We start from the raw sequence: 19,977 nt of genomic DNA on the forward strand, positions 1-19,977 counted from the left end.
CTCTCTCAAAAATAAACAAAACATTTAAAAATGAAAATGAAACACACTCCTCGCTCTTTTTTCTACGTTGGATGCACATGTGGTCTGTTCTCCATTGGATGTTCCTTGTTCTCTGTTCTCCATTAGGTGAATCCACATTCTCTAGGCCACAATTCCCATGATGCTTTCAACCAGTGACTGAGCTCCTGAGAGATTCAGTGACCCTCTGATGGTGACAGTGGCCCTGACTGACGTCACCATGGTGTCTTTACAAAGACTGGCAGAAGACAGTTCCACACAACCCTCCCTGTATCCTCCTGCACAGAGCCAGCACGTGCAGAGCTGGAGTCTGGATGCAAAGGTGTCTCCAGAAGCCGGTAGCCTGCTCACTGACCTCTCATGGCCCAGGTCACCCCAAGCTGTACATGTAAAATCACACATGTGCACACAACATGTGACACAGCCCTTCTGAGTCCCCAGGCTCAGAGCCTGAAAACATGGGGTGGAACCCCTGGAAGCCAAGAGGGATTTTATTTATTTTTTAAAAGTTTATTTTATGTATTTTGAGAGAGAGAGAGACCATAGAAGAGGGGCAGAGAGACAGGGACAGAGAGAGAATCTCAAGCAGGCTCCACGCTGTCAGCACAGAACCCAATGAGGGGCTCAAACTCACAAACCGTGAGATCGTGATCTGAGCCGAAGCCAAGAGTCAGACGCTTAACTGACTGAGCCCCCTAGGTGTCCCGGAATTTTATTTTTTTTATTACTATTTCTATTTTATTTTTGAGTAGGGAGCACAGAATCGAAAGCATACTATTGGGTGCCACCTGATGGAAAATGAAGAAAGTGCAGCCTCCTGGGCCGGGTATACAGAACTCCACCCACCGGCCTCACCACTCAGTCTTTGAAAGCTGTCCACATTTTAATGAACCCCACACTGGGCACTTAACCTGTGGGCACTGACTTCAGGGACAGGTCTGACTTCTTGTCCACAGTGAGGGTGAGATCCAGAGGCTTAGAAGGGACCCTCTCCAGTCTTGCCTCCATTTCACCCAACCAAGTCTTGGGACTGGAGTATTACTAGGGGGGGCTCAGGGCAGGGGACACAGTGGGCGACAGGGGCAGACGGAATAGAGTGGGTGGGGGCAGTCTGGGAACTCGGGAAGGTCAGGGATCAAATCTGCATGTTATAAACATCCCACTGAGACCACCTCGGGGTGCCTGGACTGGAGAAGCAAATGGAGCTGCCTCTGGTCCCTGGACACCCAAGTCTGCCCTCAGGAGACCGGCCAAAATGGGGGGAGGTTGTGGGCCCCAAAAGTGGGTTGGTAAACGCCCGGCTCCCTCCTTCCTCTAGTGGGTCGAAATTGCTGGGTCAAGGGATCAAGGGACATTTTTTTTTTAATTTTTTTAACGTTTTATTCATTTTTGAGACAGGGAGAGACAGAGCAGGAACAGGGGAGGGTCAGAGAGCAGGCTCCAGGCTCTGAGCTGTCAGCACAGAGCCCGACGCGGGGCTCGAACTCACGGACCGCGAGATCATGACCTGAGCCGAAGTCGGCCGCTTAACCGACTGAGCCACCCAGGCGCCCCGGGATCAAGGGACATTTAAAAGATGAATAATGTATCGACCGCTGCCAGCCGGCAGGTAGCACATTCAGGATTCCCAAGTGCTTCTTGCTGTAACCCAGCCTGGGGGCTTCCCCTTGTGCACAAGGCCCGACATCCAAAGGAGGTGAGGGTAAATAGCCCAGGTCTCTCGCCCCTGGAGTGGAACCACATTAGGTGCGCGCTCTGAGCGGTTCCCCGGGGTCCTCAGGGGGAGGGGGAGGGGGGCGGTGCTGCTCTCGAAATCACCTGCTCCCTGGCGCCCCTGCGGGGCTCTTCCCCGCCACGCCCCTCCTCCTCAATGGCCTTCCTCCGGATACCCATCCTCGAATCCTTGTCTCAGGGTAGGATTCTCATCTCCCAAACCGAGACAAGGCAAAGCTGAAGTCTCTTGGGAAAAGATGGGAGGACCCGGGAGTGGTGGTGGCTCTGAGCAGCGACAGACAGATAGTTTCGTCCACGGACACCAGAAGTGTTTTATTGGTGGATACACACACAGGAAAGGGAGAAAGGAGCCACTCCCCACCCCCCCCTCCGACCGTGGATCCGAACGCCAGGCCCTCACTTCGGAGGGTCGTAACTGCTGGGTCTTCTCTAAGGACGCGGGGAAGGATGCGGGGAAGGGACCCCACGTGCCCTAGCCCAGCCCCGCGTGGGAAGAAGGACCGGTGCCACCCCTGGGTCCACTACCGGGCCCAGCCGTCCGCAGTGGGCAGCCGGCGCAGGGGGGGGCCTGGCCGTAGGGGCTCTGCCAGGGGCCGGGACAGGAGCAAGGGGTAGGGGAAAGTCTTGGGAAAGTCGCCGGGGCCCCCGGGGGCTGGCGAGAGGCGCTCGGACTTGATGCTGACTGGGGGGGTCGGCGGGGAGGCGCCGCGGGTGGGGGGACCCTCTTCACCCAGGCTTCGACCCCCACTGCAGGGAGAGAGAGAGAGGAGAGCCATGAGCTCAGCGGGGAAGGGAGGAAAGCCAGGGAGGTGGCACGGCGTGGGCAAAGGCTCGGCAGGAGGACCTTGGGAAAGGAGTGGGTGGCGATCCCTCTTGGGGCTTCCAAAATAGCCACCCATCCTGAGCAAGAACAGTCGGGAGGGGCTGAGTGTAGAACCAGAAGTGGCCACCAGGGGTCAGCTTTGGCCAGGGGCTTCAGAAGACAGAGGGACCCCCCCACAGCGACCCGAATTGGGGAGGGAAGAGAGGAGAGGCAGTTAGGGTACTTACCTGGGCTGGGGAGGAGCGGCTGGGGGCCCATCACCCCTCGAGTGCTGCCAGGGAGCCAGGGTGGGGGGCTGCAGCAGGCCAGGGGGTGGCGGGGGGTCTCCCAGGCTATATTCTAGGGGGTAGGAGGAATAAACTGAGGCCCTGACCTCAGGGAGCCCCGGCCCAGCCAAGTCTGACCTATCCCGCCCACCAGTTCAGAGTTCTGGCGGGTGGGGAAATGTTGACACCCACCCCCAGCGGGGGTAAGGATGTCTCTCACGGCAGGGCAAGTAGAGGGTGCATACCTGGGGGGCCTGCGGGGAGAAAGGGGAAACTCCCCAGTGGGGGTCCCGGAGCTGTGGCAGAGCACGGACTCTGTAGGCTACCATAGAGGCCTCTCTGTGGGGAGACAGGGAAAAGGGGAAACTGAGGCCCACACCCCAGGCCATCCTGTCTTCCCCCATCAGCCCTGCCATACCTTCCCCTCACTCACTGAGGTGCTCAGTCCCCCTCGGGCCCCCGCCAGGCCACCAGGCAGGTCCGGCCTCCGCCCATCTGCTGCCAGGTACAGGGGTGGTGGCGTCTTGTTGGCAAGGTGGCTTGGTGAGAAGAGAGGGTGTGCCAGGCCTGAAGAGCAGGAGACCCCAGAGAGAGGGCACGTGGCCTGTCATCTAATGAAGTCTGAGGTCCAGAGGTGATACACACAGACAAGCAGTGCCAGAGCCAAGGTCCCCCCCTACAAGCCTCCCTGGGACTCCCACCTCCTTCTCCCCCAGGGCCTATGCCCCATGCTCACCTGGGGGCCCAGCTTTGGGGGCTGCTGGCCGGAAAGGGGATGGGCGGCTCTGGGCCGGCAGGGCCTCCCCAAGCCCACTGGGGTCACAGCCTGGTGGGGGCAGGGCTCCATATACCATGTCCGGGCTGGGCATAGTAGGGGCTGCTGGCTGAGGGCAGAGAGGACGGGATTGGTTGGAAGCACGTGGAGATGAGGGGATTAAGTCCAAGACAGAAAATCAGGGGCCAGGCTCCACCTCTGGAAGCCTTGCTCCTCCTCCCTCTGGCCTACCCCCGTATGGCTGAAGGAGACTGTCTGGGGCCATCACTTCTTGACAGGCCCAGAGCTGAAGCTTCTTTTTTTTTTTTTTTTAATTTTATTAATGTTTATTTATTTTTGAGAGAGACAGAGCATGAGCAGGGGAGGGGCAGAGAGAGACGGAGACACAGAATCCAAAGCGGGGTCCAGGCTCCGAGCTGTCAGCACAGAGCCCATTGTGGGGCTCGAACTCACGAACCGTGAGATCGTGACCTGAGCTGAAGTCAGCCACTTAACTGACTGAGCCACCCAGGCGCCCCTGGAGCTGAAGCTTCTTACTCAGCACAGACTTGGCACTGAGGAGGCTTCCCAGAGTGTTTGATGAATTAAATAAATACAGTGGGAAGGAAATGGTTGTCCATTGAACTCTTATTCATCCTTCAAAGCTGCAGCTATAATGCCTACCCCTCCAGGAAGCCTTCCCTTTCCACCTAGGCAGAGATCTGCTTCCAGACTCTAGGCTTCTTGGCCTTAGGTCCCTGTCTTAGTCTCAGCCGTAACCACTTGGGCCTAGGAGGTGAGGGAGGGCCCCTTCATAGTGGCACAGGGAGTCACTTACATAGAGCCGGGGCCGGGGCAAGGCTGGGTCACCCCCATCACCTGCCAACCTCCGCACCTTCTCTCCTGGCCCCTCAGGCCCCTCATCTGGCTCCAGCTCTGGTCCATCGAGGCCCACACCTCTCCGCTTCAGTGTCTGTGGAAAGAGGAGACAATAGGGTGACTCTCCCTCCAGCCTAGCCAGGGAACCTGGTTCTAGAGGAGAGGGGAGAGCCCTACCCATCCAGCTCTGTGGGTGGACAGGAGTGCAGGCACAGCCTGTTCCAGCCAGATCCCATTGGCCAAAACCCGAGTGCCTGATCACCCAGTCAATTCCAGAGAGGCCCCGGTTACACGGTGGGGGCTGAGATCCACCAGGACCTGCTGGCACTGTCCTAACACTCCTCCTGAATATGACCCTGGTGCTTCTGTTCTGCACTCACGTGCAGCGTCGGGGCCTGGAGTGCAGTAGGTGTTTAATAAATGCTGGCAGACTGAGCACCTGAGGACAACTTGATAGGCCTTCCTGAGCTGCTTCCTCCTGGACCTGCCCATTCCTGGACCCCTGCCTCTCCTTTGACAGCTTCTCCTCACCCTCCTGAAACATTAGGGGTCCCCAGGCGCTGTCCTAGGCCTGCTGGTCTCTCCAGCTCTGTGGCTTTAGCTTCCCAACTTGCATACAAACTCCCATATCCAAAGGGACAGTGATCTTGACCATCCGCTAGTGCGCAGGCTGCTTCTGCCTCTTTCTCCTGAGGACCCAGCAGCTCAGACAAAAACACTCTTGGACTTCAGTGAGGTGGGCTTGCTCACTGGGACACTGGGACACTCAATGTGTCCTTTCAACACAATTTGCAACACTCATCTATTGTGCAAACCACGAGTCCCCAGGCTCCAAGCGAGCACAGTGTGCTGGACCTCAGGGCGCTGGGGAGGAGGGCCCCAAGGGTACCTCGAGGATATCGGTGTTGGTGCGGCTCTCGTGGGGCTCACTGTACTCCGTGTACTTCAGGAGCACGCGGTCCATGTCTGTGCTGGCATACTGGAAGAGGCGATTGGCGCTGTTGAAGATGATGAGGGCGATTTCACAGTCGCAGAGCACGCTCAGCTCATAGGCCTTCTTCATCAGCCCAAACTTCCGCTTGGTAAATGTCACCTGGACCCAGGACCCACAGGCAGAGTGGGAGAAGACATGGGTTTGGGGTGGCACGGGGGAGACAGAGGGGCCTCACTACTCCCTGAGCAGGCCTTACGATCCCGTGCCTGGCACCTGCTCCCCCTTTCCCACTTCTCAACCTGACAAACTCCTAGTTTTTAAAATTTTTATTTACTTATTTATTTATTCACAGAGAGAGCACACGAGGTGGGGACAGGGGCAGTGGGAGAGAGAGAGAACTTAATAAGCAGTCTCCAGGCTCAGTGCAGAGCTCGATGGATGCAGGGCTCGATCCCATGACCCTGGGATCACGACCTGAGCTGAAATCAAGAGTCAGAAGCTCACCCGACCGAGCCACCCAGGCACCCCTCAACCTGGCAAACTCCTACTGGTGCTTCAAAGACCCAGCCCAAATGTCCTCTCCTTTTGGGAAGTTTTCCTTGGTCTCCAGGACAGAGCCTACATTCTCTCTCTGAGCTTCCTCAGGTCTGTGCCTCCCTCTGGACCAGCCCTGTGCGTTGGGTGTGTTTGTGTCCAGCTCCAACTCTCCTATGACTGGGGCTTCAGTCATCAGGGAGAATAAATGAATAAGCCATCGTGAAAAGGATCAAATGCTACATTTCAAACTGCGGACACCACATCAAGTTTCCCCAATCCCCTGTAGCTCCCCCTTTGCCCAGGCTGTATCCACTGCCAAGAATGCCTTTCCCCTGACCACTGTTGTACCCACTGAACTCACCTGCCGATTCCTTTGGTCCAGAATGCGTGAGATCTGGATTTTTTTCCTCCCCATTGTCCCAGGCTTGGTGGAGAGAACTTGGCCTTGGGGGGAAGGAAAAGAGGACAGAGTGGGTACAGGAGAGAGTGAGACCAGGCATCCAGCCTCCCCTCTGTCTTCCACCTGCATCCGCCAAGCACTGAGGGGAAGATGTTGGGGGAAATCAAGGCAGGCTGGGTCACCTCCACAGCCCCCACCCTCAACCAGCCCAGGATAGAGTACATGCTCAGTGAACACCTTTGGACCAACTCCACACGAAGAGAAGGCTGACCAAGGGCAAAAGATAGAGGCACAGGGGCACCCGGGTGGCTCAATTGGTTGAGCGTCTGACTTTGGCTCAGGTCATGATCTCATAGTTCATGAGTTCGAGCCCCACATCGGGCTCTCTGCTGTCAGCAAGGAGCCCGCTTTGGATCCTCTGTCCCCCTGTCTCTCTCTGCCTCTCCCCCACCTGTGCACATGCTCTCTCTCTGTCAAAAAAGAATAAATATTTTAAAAATTAAAAAATAGAAAGTTATCCTCTTTAAAAAAAAAACAACTTTGAAGTTTATTTATTTATTTATTTATTTATTTATTTTAACGTTTATTTACTTTTGAGACAGAGAGAGACAGAGCATGAACGGGGGAGGGTCAGAGAGAGACAGGGAGACACAGAATCCGAAACAGGCTACAGGCTCCGAGCTGTCAGCACAGAGCCCGACGCAGGGCTCGAACTCACGAGCTGTGAGATCATGACCTGAGCCGAAGTTGGACGTTTAACCGACGGAGCCACCCAGGTGCCCCTGAAGTTTATTTATTTAGAGAGAGACAGAGTCAGCACAAGTAGGGGAGGGACAGAGAGAGAGGGAGACAGAGAATCCCAAGCAGGCTCCACACCATCAGCACGGATCCTGACACGGGGCTCAAACTCACGAAATTGTGAGATCCTACCCGAGCCGAAATCAAGAGTTGGACACTTAACCAACTGAGACACCCAGGCGCCCTGAAAGTTATCCCTCTTAAAAAAAAGAGAGAGAGAGAGAGAGAGAGAGAGAGAGAGAGAGAGAGAAGAGTTACAGATGCCCCGCCCCTACCTCTAAAACACAACAAGCTGGTAATTGTAGGACCTCCAGGGAGCCTGACCTCCCTACGCCCCCCTGTGTGTGCAGTGGGGATAACAGTGTCATGATCAGCCCAGTGTTGTCAGGAGATAAAATAAAGTAGCCCATGTGAGGCATTCAGATCTGCCCGACACACAGGTGCCACATATGCACCGCTATTACGAATACTGGCAACAGCCTAAAAGCCCTTGACAGGCCAGGTTGGAGGGACCTCCGATTACTGATATCTGGCGGCTCTAAGGATACATTGTTCACTGAATCACTAACCCTGAGCCACTGGAAGAAACCCTGGTCCCCACGTTGGACACCTTTAACTCATTCAATCCTATAACAGCTCCCCAACAAGCAAGATTGAGGGCTGTGGTTACAAGTAAACACATATTTAAACATTGCATTGAGAGGAGAAAAAAGACTAGAAGGAAATACACAAGATAGGAGTCACTGCTGGGTGGAAATTTATGGGTGAATTTTCCCTCCTTTTTTAAAAAGTTGACATGCGATCACACAACCTAAAATTAACCATTTTAAAGTGTGCAATTCAGGGGCACCTGGGTGGCTTGGTTAAGCATCTGACTCTTGATCTTGGCTCAGGTCATGATGTCACCATTCGTGAGTTCAAGGCCCCCTTTGGACTCTGCACTGAGCATGGAGCCTTCCTGGGATTCTCTCTCTCTCTCTCTCTCTCTCTCTCTCTCTCTCTCTCTTTCCCTCTTTCTCTGCCCCTCCCACACTTGTGCGTGCTCTCTCGCTCTCTCTCGCTCTCAAAATAAATAAATAAACTTAAAAAAAAGTTCCTTCTAGGGGCACCTGGGTGGCTCACTCGGTTGAGCATCCAACTTCAGCTCAGGTCATGATCTCATGGTTTGTGAGTTTGAACCCTGCATCAGGCTCGCTGCTGACAGAGAAGAGTCTGCTTCGGATCCTCTGTCCCCCTCTCTCTGCCCCTCCCTTGCTCATGCTCTCTCTCTCTCTCTCTCAAAAATAAACAATGAAAGAAAAATACCTTCTAAAGTGTGCAATTCAGTGGCATTTAGTGCATTCACAGTGTTGCACAACCACCACCTCCAGGTGGTTCCAGAAATTTTTGATCCCCCAAAAGGAGACCCCATGCCTATTAGCACTCACTCCCCATGTCCCTCCCCCAGCCCCTGTCAAGCACTAATCTACTTTCTGTCTGTATGGATTTGCCTGTTCTGGACATTTCATGTAAATGGAATCATACAATGTGTGGCCTTTGGTGTCTTTTTTCTTCCCTTTTTGATTTTCTGAATTTTCTAACTTTCCCCTCTCTTATTCTTAAAAGAATAACAGGTTGGGGTGCCTGGGTGACTTAGTCGGTTAAGTGCCCAATTTTTTATTTCAGCCCACGTCATGATCTCATGGTTGTGAAACTGAGCCCTACATCCTGGGCATAGAATCTGCTTAAGATTCTCTCTTTCTCCTTCTCCCTCTGCCCCTCTGCTGCTGTCTCTCTCACTCTCTCTCTTTCTTAAAAAAAAATTTATTTATTTATTCATTGATTTAAATGTAACAGGTGGGAGGAGGTCTGGACAACCAGAAAAGACCTCAAGTTTGGAGCCCAGACAAGGGTTTGGGCCCGAGTTCTGCTTGAGAGAAACCTTGGAACGTTCTCATGAGGACCTTGGATCTCCCTGGAGGGGTGCTCAAGGGTGCGAATGGGTAGGCCTTCCCCAGTGCTCCCCATTCAGCAGGGGTGCTGGGAACAAAGGAGTCACATTGCCCATAGTGGGGCACTCACCCCACTCTACAGCCACCCCACGGCATCCAAGACCCCCTCCACCAACTCTATGACCACATGACCTCCTAGCCCCTCTCATGTCACGGGTGACTGAGGCTTCAGGTGAGTGGCGTGCCCAGGGTCAGGTAGGTGGGCCTGTGCTCAGGTCCCAGACGGCCTCTGACCCACTTGGCAGTCAGTCCTCAGCAAGGGAAGCCTCTCCCTAGGCCTCAGTTTGCTGTTCTGTGGTTGGGCTGGGTATAAAATGCAGAGCACCTGATACAAGGCCTGGGAATGAGCTCTTGGGAAGTGGAGGAAAATGTGGGTCCATCTCCAGGAGCAGCCATACCTGCTTCCCAGACTCCAGTCTCAGGAGTTTGGGCAGGACCCTCAGAGTCCCAGGGCCCAGGAGTGTTAGACACTGTCATATGCGGCCTGCTGTGTGACCCTAGGTGTGCCCTCCACTCTCTCTGGTCTGTGTCTCTGAGTAGTCACAACTATGCAGAGCCAGGACCCATGGGAGCCCCAGCCCCGGCCCCCTAGCTCCAACTTGACTTGCTAAATTTAACTTCCCAGGCTAATTTTAATCCCCGGCCGGAATCGGGTGCGTTCCCACGACTGGGACATGTTGCCCCCGCCCTGACAGGTCCCTGGGGACCGGAGGGGGGCACTGGTCCGGAGGTCCTGGTGCCAAGGTGGCTCCGGAAATGCCCCCGTGCCTGGGGTCCCATGGGAACAAGGGACTTAGACGTGAGTCTCCGGGCCTGGAAGATTCGAATCTTGACCCTTTTCAAACTGGACCCTTTCCTCTCCGTCCCCAGTTTAGACAAGGACGTCCTGGCCAGGGCAGAGTTCACATGACGAGGGAGCCCCAAGAGCCAGAAGGCCGGGGTTGGCGGGGGGGTGGGGGTCTCTTTGCACTGAGACTCAAAAGCGGAGACAGGAAGTGAGTTCCATTTAGAAGCAAGAGCAAAGGCCCTGAAGGACACACTAACAAGGAGGCCAGGAGGAGAGGCCACAGACGCAGGGCCTCTCTGGGTCCTCTGAGCTGTGAGGAGGACTGTGGGTTTTGGTCTAAGAGTGACAGAGGGCTCTGAGAGGGCTCTGAGAGGGTTCTGAGCAAAAAGGGAGGGAGGTTTGATTTATCATTTAAAAACTTTAGCCACAGCTGCCATGGAGAGCAGGACTGTTGGAAGCCGGGCTAGAGACGGCAGGAGACTTGAGGAGTAGACCAGGGCTGTGTCCATCTGGGCAGAGCCAGGGGGTGAGGCCCCCTCTGTCCTAGGCTGGCATCATACGCTTTAAGTCGCTGTGCTCCAGGGGTCTTTGGTTCCTCCGGATGCCACCAGACCCTATGGCATCTCTGGGGCCAGGCCTGACAGATGCCGGTGGGCTTATGCAGGGCTTTGACTCTTCTGAGTCTTGTGATCCTGAAACCCCCAATCCTCACCCAAGAACCAAAGTCATCTCCATTCTGGCCCTTAAGGGATCTACCCAACACACAGCTCTGATCATACCCCTTCCTGCTCACACACTCTCCGTGGCTCCCCTCTGCCCTCAGGGGAAAGTTCTAGTCCCCAGCCTGGCATTTGAGGCCCTGCCCCAATCAACCCCTGCCCATCTTAATCTACCTTCAATGAAATGACTCTGCTTGGAAAGCCCTTTTTTCACTTGGCCAACTCCTATTCACACTTCAAAACCCAGCTCAAAACATTTATTCCTCCACGAAGCCCTTCCTGCCCTCACTCTGGATTCCTACAGCTCCCGAAGTTTCCCTCCAGTTTTGACCCCGTGGAGCTAGGGGTACGTATATCCGGCTCTGTCTCCCTCATACTGGAAGCCCCTCATAACCAGATTTAGTGAATGGAGCAGGTCAAGAGAGACTCTGAACTCCCCCCAGCTTCCCTCAACAACTTCCTCTCAGACTCCCCCAGCTGACTCCCTACCCAGAAATACATGGGCATGCAAATCCAGTCACTCAGCGTTGACCTGTCTCAAGCCCAGGTGTGAAGGGCCAGCCAAGGAATGCGGAGGCGGAAGGCCCAGGGTGTGCATATATATTTGTACTCACATGCAAATCCCCACTGAGCCGCAGACAGACCCGGTGGCCTGGTCTCCAGATGTTGGCGTGATCGGAACTGCTGGGGGGAGGTGGCAGCACATGCTGAATGTGCCAGGCACGAGGGGGGAGGCCTCTTCTGTGCACACATTCCCCACCCCCACCCCCCAAAAGATATCCCGCCAGAAAGCAGAGAGCTTATAACATCTGCCCAGCAGAGAAGCAGAGAAATGGACCCATTGACCTGGGAATGGAGCAGCGAAGGAGGGTCAGGAGAAACCCAAGAAGGCATCTCAGAGGAGGAAGCATGTAGTTGGGCCTTGGTGGACAGGCTGGATGGGGGCCTGAGCAGATGGGCAGGGGCTGGGCATTTGAAGCCGAGGGTCCAGCACCTCCCTCCCTTTTTCTTCACATCCTCATACTTAGCCGGTATGAAGTATCAACCATGTGCCAACCACTGTAATAAGCTGACCACAAAGGAAGTAGAAAGTTTAAGTAGACCAATGACCATAGAAGATTAGAAAAGTGACACGAGACCTACCATTAAAAGGACAACAGGAAAAAAAAAAAACCTCAAGGAAGAGGCAAGTGCAATGTTATTTAAACTAACTCAGACCTTCGCAAACAATGGGCATCGCCCCAGTCATGTTTATGAAACTATCGCATGTCAGAACCCGGCTAAGTCCAAACCAAGAGAAGTATTGACCCTGAGAGGGGTGAGCCAGGGATTTCAGAAAAGACCTCTCCGAAGAGGTGAGATTGGAGCCAAGACCTGAAGCACAAGAAAGAGACAGCCAAGCAAGGGAAGAGCCAGTAGCGGGAAGATCGAGGGGGAAGGATGTTCCTGGCAGGGGGAACTCCAAGGGCAAAAGTCTGCAGCGATCATGAGTTTGGCATTTTAAAGAAATCGTAGAAGACTGTGTGGCTGGACAGCATGGCAGTGGGGAGAGGGAGAGAGGTGGTGGGGGGGAAGACTGCAGGGGTGAAGACTGCAGGCTTTACTCCGAGGTCAACGAAGAGCCATGGAGAGTTTGGGGGCACAGGACATAATTTTACAGTTTTAAAAATCCCCGTGCATTCTCTTACATTGCTGGTGGGAAGGGAGAGAGGTAGAGCCACTCTGGAAAGCTATCTGGCATCTGCTAAAGCTGAATATACATCTTCCCTATGACCCAGCGATCTCTCTCCTCAGTATTCACCCAAGAGAAATGGATCCATATTTTACCAAAGGACAACACCGACAAGAGTGTTTTCAGTAGCTTCGTTCACCATGGCCCCAAGCTGGAACGCACCAAATGCCCTCAATGGGAGAATCAGTTAGTACTTTCTGGTAGATTCTATGATGGACTACTACACAGCACGGTAAAAGGATGCACTCCAGATCCACGCAACCACACAGGTGAATCTCTCAGACCACACGCAGATTCAACAATGCTGGACTGGACAGAGGGGACACGCTGTATAATTCCATTTACGTGCAGTTCTAGAGTAGGCAAAGCTCACAATGATGAACGTCACACGGTGGCCATCCCAGGCAGGGTGCCATGACAGAGCAGTGGGAGTTTCAGGGGTTCCTCCCTGGTCCACAGTCCGGGTACACAGACGTGTTTAGTTTGTGCCAATGTATTAACCCTACTCCAATGATTGGTGCATCTTTCTCTCTATGATTTATCTCAACCAAAAGATTTTTTTTTCTAAAGCTTCTCCTGCTCATGACTGCTGTGGGGAGTAGCGTCTAATAAGGAGGACAAGGAAAGGCCCGGACAGGTGTCCAGTGGGAGACATGAGGCCTGAACTAGGACGGGGGCAGAAGTGGAAGGACTGCTTGGCAATCAAAGGGCCAGGATGCACTGGTGGCACGCTTCTGGGGGGAGGGGGAGGAGCCCAGGGTCCCAGGCCTGAGCGCTGTGCAGGGGAGGAATGGAGAGGACAAAGGAAGATTTCATGAGTGCCTGGTGGTCACTAAGTCAATCAACAAACACCTCTGGGGTCCTTTGGGCCATAGACTGTCACCTCCCAGGTCTGGCAAGATTATTTAGCACTTTGGTGATAGAGATATGGGGCTGAGGAAGAATGCCACCCTCCCACGGATGGTTCACCCGTGGCAGTCTCCCCAGCGGGGGGCTCAGTTTTCTCACCTGTAAATGGGGGTGACAATCCTTCTGCCACCACTTGGGGAGAAGCGGATGGTGGATGGCTCTGCGGACCTTATCTTCTGGCCTTCCAGAAGCCAGAAGGAAAAAGGGCCGGGCCTTGGAATGGGGGGCGCTGAGTCAGCATGCCATCTTGCAAGACCACAGCAACACTCACACGGTGACACGCTGGGTGACATCGAGCCCCCATTTCCTCCCCCCATAAAATGGGTCACAGAATTCTGACCTCAAAGGCCTTGAAGCAAGGGTTTGAGAGAACAGATCAGGGGTCCATCAAGTTCCCCTTCTTGGTTCCCAGTGGGGCTTTAACGAGGGGACAAGTGGCGAGTCACACTGCCAGACCCCTGAGCCCAGAGGCCACAGCTTGGTGGGGCACCCGCACCGGGAAAGGAGGGGAGGAAAGGAGAAGTGAGAGGCAGGTGGGTGGCAGGGGGGAGGTGAGGGCCCGCGGGGACGCGGCGAAGCGGGGAGGGGGCGCTGCTCCTGGGTGGCTGCAGCGAATCAGGCCTGCGGCCCCGCCTCACGCAACCCAGGCGGTGGTTTCATCACCTGCTCCCCAAGTACCTCATTACAGGCAACAGGAAGAGCCCCTTGGAAATCCGGGACACCCCCCCCCCATCTCTTGAGGGCTCAAGCAGTTTTGACCCCAGCTGCCAGCGACCCTCCCCTCCCCAGCAGGGGCCCTGGGTCCGCCTCCTACCCTGGGGGCCTAGGGAGATGGTGCCCCAAGTGGGGGGCCTCTGTGGGTGACCTAGAGGCTGGCTCAGCCCACAGTGGTCCCTGAGGGTAGGTGGGTTCTGGCAGTGACTCTGGTGTGGCCAGACTTCTGTGGGCCTCAGTTTCCTCCACCAGAAAATGGGGAGAGTCAGAGCCAGTGAGCTCGGGGACAAGGCTTCACAGTAGGGGGTCTATACATGCCCTTCCCTCCTACCCTGCCCGGGGAGCTTTTCTGGTCACTGGGCCCTGACCTTCGGTCATCTCTACTCAGCCCTGGGAGGTGCCCAGATCAGAGCAAGGGTCCTAGGCAGATCCAGGCAGGAGGACTGAGAACAGGGACGCAGGGATAAAGCCCATTCCTCAAATGGACAGATGAGCGTAGGGAGATTCCATACATAAGGAGACCCCCAAACACATGCAGAGCCCCTCAAAATCCACAGATGCTTAAAACATATATAGATCTGGGGGCGCCTGGGTGGCTCAGTCGGTTGAGTGTCCAACCAGCTCAGGTCATGATCTCACCATTCGTGAGTTCGGACCAGGCATTGGGCTCACGGCCGTCAGCGCAGAGCCCGCTTTGGATCCTCTGTCCCCCTCTCTCTCTGCTCCTCCCCAGCTCACACTCTCTCAAAAAGTAAACATTAAAAATAAAACATATACACATCTCCTGGACACACATATCACCTTCAAACACATGTGGATCACTCCATGCGAAAGTCCCCCGAAACGCACGCAGCCCATAATAAATGCAGACCCCCCCAAACCCATACAGCTATCCAAACACACATATTCCCAAAAGACACCCAGATCACCGTGTATATGCAGACCCCCAAATACACACAGACCTCTCCAGTCACACACACTGAGACCACAACACATTCCAGTTCTCCAAGTGCACACAGACTCCCAAATATGCACAGACACCCCCCAAAATACCATGCCCCCCCCAGTACAGGCATGCTTGTCGTCCATTTCCCATAGATCCCAGACACACGTAGGGCCCCCATACCTGCGGTGGTATTGCCCAACCTTCTAGCTTCTTGAGGAAGAGTGGTCAGCAGCTCCGGGGGAGAGATGGGGGTTGGGGAGTCTGTGGGAAGTGAGCGTCTGTGGGGGGCACGTATATGGACGCTTCATGGGACTCACAAGCTATATTGGTGCACGAGGCAGGTGACTGTATGGATCTTCGTGGTGTTCCTGGGAACTGTGGGGGGTCTAGGGGTGTGGTATGTCACCCACAGGTGGCTCTGAATCCCAGAAACTGAGAATGTTCCAGTTGGAGAAGGCCCCTTATGGTCCTTTGTCCATAGGTCCCTTTGGCACCCATAGGGGAACTGAGGCTCAGCGGCGTCCCTCAGACCTCGCCTCCCCCAGTCTTCTCCTTAAGGGGGCCACTGTGGCCATGTGCTGAGAGGGTTGTGGCTATAGGCCTGGCCAGATGAGGGTTCAATTCCTGGCTCCACGCATATTCGTTGCCTGACATGTTCTGAGCCTTGTACTACGAGTCCCTGGGAGCTCCCCAGGTGCCCACTACCTGTCCTTCCTCTTTAGAAAGGCCTCATCTACCAGCAAATGCCCAGTACACCTTCTGTCCCTTTTCGGGCACCTGACACACCAGCCCCAAACAGACCTGCTACATTCCCATCACTAGGCCTTTGCCCAGGCTGGGCCTTCCCCGCCCCCCCCCCCCCCCCCCCCGGAAAGCCCTTGTCAGGTTTGAGGAGATACCTCATATCCTTTGAAACCAGGCAAAAATCCCTTTTTCTGGAGGAGCCAATTTTCCCAGGAGAGATTCATCTCTCCTTGAGGCTCTTAGCCCCACCAGATACTTTTTGTGCTTCGTTGTTACTTTCTGTGATGGTCATGTTACCCTAGCATGTTCACTCAGCGAGGGCAGGGTGGAGCCTTCCCAGGGCCCTGCACACAGTAGGCCCCCAGTCACCCTTCCTTGAATGAACGAGCCAACTGCTTAACAAATGGAAGAAACCCGTTCAGTTTCTTTTCAAACACCTTGTGGCCCACAAGACAAATTTGAGCCCCACCCCCTACCAGTTTGAGACCCTTGCTCTAATGGCCAACAGCACAACCCCCCACTGGAGGTGCTCAAGTGCCTCTCAGGCCAAGGTACGACTGTCCATTTGGGAAGGAAATCATGTCCTTCATCTGCCAAGAAGGCCAGTTTCTCTGTCACCGTCACTGCAAATGGAAGCCCACCACTCCCTCTTACCTCCCCGAGGGGGTTGGGTCCCTAAACCCCTGGAGCCGAGAGAGACTCTACATTCAGAACCCAACTTCCTGTCCCAGATTGGAGTCCAGGGTCACCCAAAGCACCCAGTGATGTCCCCGAGCCATAGGAGCGACTGCAGGGAGAGCCCAAGATTTCTCTCTTTGTTCCAGAGAAAGAGCTCCCCATGGGAACCCCAGAAATTCATCCCCTGAGGCCAAGGCCTCCCTGCTTGGGAAATTAACACATCTGTCAGCTCTGAGCGGAAGGGACTCAGCCTACAGACTGACAGACCTGAGATGTAGTCATCAAGGACCCAAAGATGGGGTCTTGGGGCATCCCTGGTCTCCACTCTCTTCCCCCAGAAATGTCTGAGAGCCCACCAGGTGCACGGGACACAGGGGTAGGGAGTGAACAGACCCAGCCTGACTTCCTCCATTGCCCAGTCCTGTGGGAGAGGTGACAACAGATGCATAATCCTTTCAGAGACAGAGGCCTTCAAGGAAGAAATTCAACAGGGGGAAGGGGTAGGGGTAGGTGGCAGGGGAGGGAACTGCTTTGGGCCTTTCTGAAATGGGGGTCCTCAAGGACGAGAGGACATCAGCCATGTCAGGATGTGGGGGAGGGACTGCCTGGTGGAAGAAATGGCAGGTGCAAAGGACCTGAGGTGGGAGCGTGCTGGTCAGGTTCCAGGTGCAGGGGAAGTCAGTGTGACTAAAGCACAGTGAATGAGGGGCACTACATGGGGCCTCAAGGGTGGGGATGAGAGGGTGGACTGCAGAGCAATGGGGAGTCATGGCGGGTGCATGAGCAGGCGAGGGCTGTGGTCTGATTCAGGATTTTCAGAAGACCCCATGGCTGCTGTGGGGAGAAGTCCTGTCAGGGCAGGAGGCCAGGACAGCAATTGGTTGGAGACAGTGGGTGCCGTGGGTGTGGAAAGTGGACAGAAGCAGGCCTGTGCCCATGGCAGTGACTCCTTGTGCCAACCCTCCTCAGTTGCTCCCTTCTGAGGGCCCTGCCTTGACCCCAGGCAAACCTGGACCTGGAGGAGATCAGGCCAGGAAAGCTGACAGGCCTGAGGCCTCCTTGGCCCTGGTAGAGGGTGGGGTGATGGTGGGGGGCCTAGATGGGGCTCACAGGTACCTCCACTTGTCACAGTTCAGATGTCACCTCCTATTACTGAGCGCCTACTGTCTGCCCAGGCCCACATGCCACCTCATTTACACACAGGACCTGCCTGACCCACAGACAGCCCAGTGAAGCGGAGATTGCTATCCCCGTTTCACAGAGGAGGAGCCCGTCTTTCCCGGGCCACACAGAGAGACCCCCAGATTCTCACTCCAGCCTGGGCTTGAGCCCTGGGGCTATCTGGCTGTGGCCCAAACTCGCCACCCCTGCACGGTCTGGGAAGTGAGCCTGGAGCACTGTTGGGATCCTAGACACTCATTCCTCGGCCTGAAGATGACCGGGAATCCTCACAAGCTCCCAGGGCACGGGCCCAGGAAGACCCTTTTGGGGGTTGAGAAATGGGACCCAACCTCTGCGTGTACCTCACGGGGATTCAAGGGCCAGGGTTGGGGTGAGCTCTCTGACCCCAAATGGGATCTCAGTGTATGATAAATCCTCTCTGAAAAATGACATCTGTGCATATGTGCCTCCAATCTTCTGGAAGGCCAGACCCCTAACATTTCTACGCTCCTTGCATCTGAGTCGGGGGTCCCTTTCCCCTCTTAATTTGCATCTTCCATATGTCTGCCCGGTTGGGTAATGATTTAATGAAATAAATCATTAGTTGGAGATAGGATGTAAAACTGAGCTCAACTGGCTCAGGTCACAGGGGCAGCCACAGAGCTCAGAGAGGGGCAGTGATCTGTCTGAAGTCACAAAGAGAGGAGTGAGAGAAGGCTGGGCCCCTCGCTCCTGGATTTTATTCTTTTGCAGTGGCCCAGGAATAGCATTGAGCCTATCTTTTTCCTGAGGGGCCTGAATGTGTCCATCTGGCCTCAGTCTTCCCTCCCTGCAAAGTGGGGGCTTCAGACCAAATAAGCAGCTTCCGACTCTTGAAGGTGAGGCCCTGGGCCCTAAATGTTCTGAAATTCCATTCCCTGGAATCCAAGATTCACTCCTTGACTCAGACAGGCAGTGGTAGGCAGACAGGGGGACAGGATGGAGCAAGGCTGACTTCTCCCAAAGTCCCTTTGACCTTTGTAATCAAACTCCACACACTTGTCTTTCCAACTCTAAATACTGTTTTGAAGCCACTTTCTTTTACCCCAATAGTCTGAAAATTCCTATCACTGGATGCCAAATGTCCGGAGGTCCTGACCTTCCCGAGTGGGGATTCTAGGCCAGGACAAGCATGAGGCCTCAGCTATTTCTGACTTCTCAAGTCAGCAACAAAGGGACTGGAGATAGCCAGGTGGATCAGTCGGCCCTGTCTGCAGCCCTGGACCCTGAGAGAGGCGGAGGGGGGTGGGAGGAGCGTAACTGCAAAAGTAACACTTTCATGTCAGCTTTTCATGTGCTGACAGTCTCGCAGGGCTGTGACTATTGTTCCTGTACCCATTTCCCAGGTGGGAGAACTGAGGCACAGGAGAGGGGGTGACCCAGGCAGCTGTGATCCCCCACCCAGGGCTCCACACCCCCTATCCTGCCCCCAGCCATACAGGCACCCCATGGGCTGTAGGCCCCGCATTCTCCTCGTGAAGCTCAAATCCCACGGGGCAGGTGAGGGTCATGGCAGTCACAGGCACACATGCATGGTTATGCCACACGCAGGTCTGGGGCAGTGACACAAAAGGGCACAGCCATAGCAGGAAGGCACCGGGCTGTGTACAGGGGCTTGGAGGGCATGCAAAGGAGTGCATCCCAGGCGAGGAGGACACTCCAGCTCACAGACCAGACATACAGCTCACAGACACATACAGGGGCTCATGGCCCCCCCAGCTCCCCAAATGACATCAAAACCCTCAGACACAGGCCCCTTGGGCATACAACCTCTCAGAAACATAGCCCTTGGACTCACAATCCTTTGGACACACCCTCCCCCTCGAACACACCCCTCCGACTCACACCCTTTGGACACATAGCCTCTCAGGACACACAACCTCTCAGACTCACGTCCTAGGACGCACATCTCTTAGACATACAACTCTCCAGCACACAGCAGCACACTTGGACCTCCAAACCCAGCCCAAACCACAGATGCCGTTCTAAAGACACCACACAAACCTTGGCCCGACGCGACACGCACCTGCTGGGCCTGGGCCCTCTGGACGCTCAAGTACCAGCCAGGCAGCAGCAGCACAGAGCTCGGAGCGCAGGGCGGCCACAGGTGCCTACGGGACGGGCGGCCCCGCCCCCTCGGGAGCTGATTGGGTGGGGTGGGGACCATTTGTATATAGGGCGCGTTCATGAGCCGTGATGGGCGGGCACTTGGGCGCGTCCCCGCCCCGGGAGTTCTGGGCACTCGGATTCAGACCCCGGAAGACGCCGAAATGGGGAGGGAGTGTAATGAAGAAAGGAGACCGGAGAGGGGGCTGGATCAGACCCGCCAGACTTCCCCCACCCTCACTAGGCGCCTGTGACCTTACTACTGTGACCCTGGCGCTAATTCGGACCTTGTCTCTAATTTGGACCAC

The 19,977-nt window shown here is 55.1% G+C and overlaps 1 protein-coding gene across 3 annotated transcripts; it reads right to left on the reverse strand.

Moving 5' to 3' along the window:
• Positions 1-2,038: 2,038 nt before the first annotated feature.
• On the reverse strand, positions 2,039-19,663 carry MEF2B (myocyte enhancer factor 2B). Of its 3 annotated transcripts, none has more exons than XM_047844791.1 (9): positions 19,590-19,663; positions 6,307-6,389; positions 5,364-5,453; positions 4,434-4,568; positions 3,578-3,725; positions 3,275-3,408; positions 3,087-3,180; positions 2,803-2,914; positions 2,039-2,499 (listed from the first exon to the last, which is right to left on the reverse strand). In XM_047844791.1, exons 2-9 carry the CDS (start codon positions 6,358-6,360, stop codon positions 2,274-2,276), a joined length of 993 nt encoding a protein of 330 aa, XP_047700747.1. In that variant the 5' UTR covers positions 6,361-6,389; positions 19,590-19,663; the 3' UTR covers positions 2,039-2,273. The 3 variants fall into 3 exon arrangements, with proteins under 3 accessions (XP_047700747.1, XP_047700733.1, XP_047700741.1); XM_047844777.1 differs by having other exon boundaries at positions 5,364-5,567; XM_047844785.1 differs by having other exon boundaries at positions 5,364-5,567; positions 19,568-19,626.
• Positions 19,664-19,977: the final 314 nt, after the last annotated feature.

This window comes from Prionailurus viverrinus, chromosome A2 (genome assembly GCF_022837055.1).
Source record: "Prionailurus viverrinus isolate Anna chromosome A2, UM_Priviv_1.0, whole genome shotgun sequence".
In the NCBI taxonomy this organism is placed as follows: domain Eukaryota; kingdom Metazoa; phylum Chordata; class Mammalia; order Carnivora; family Felidae; genus Prionailurus; species Prionailurus viverrinus.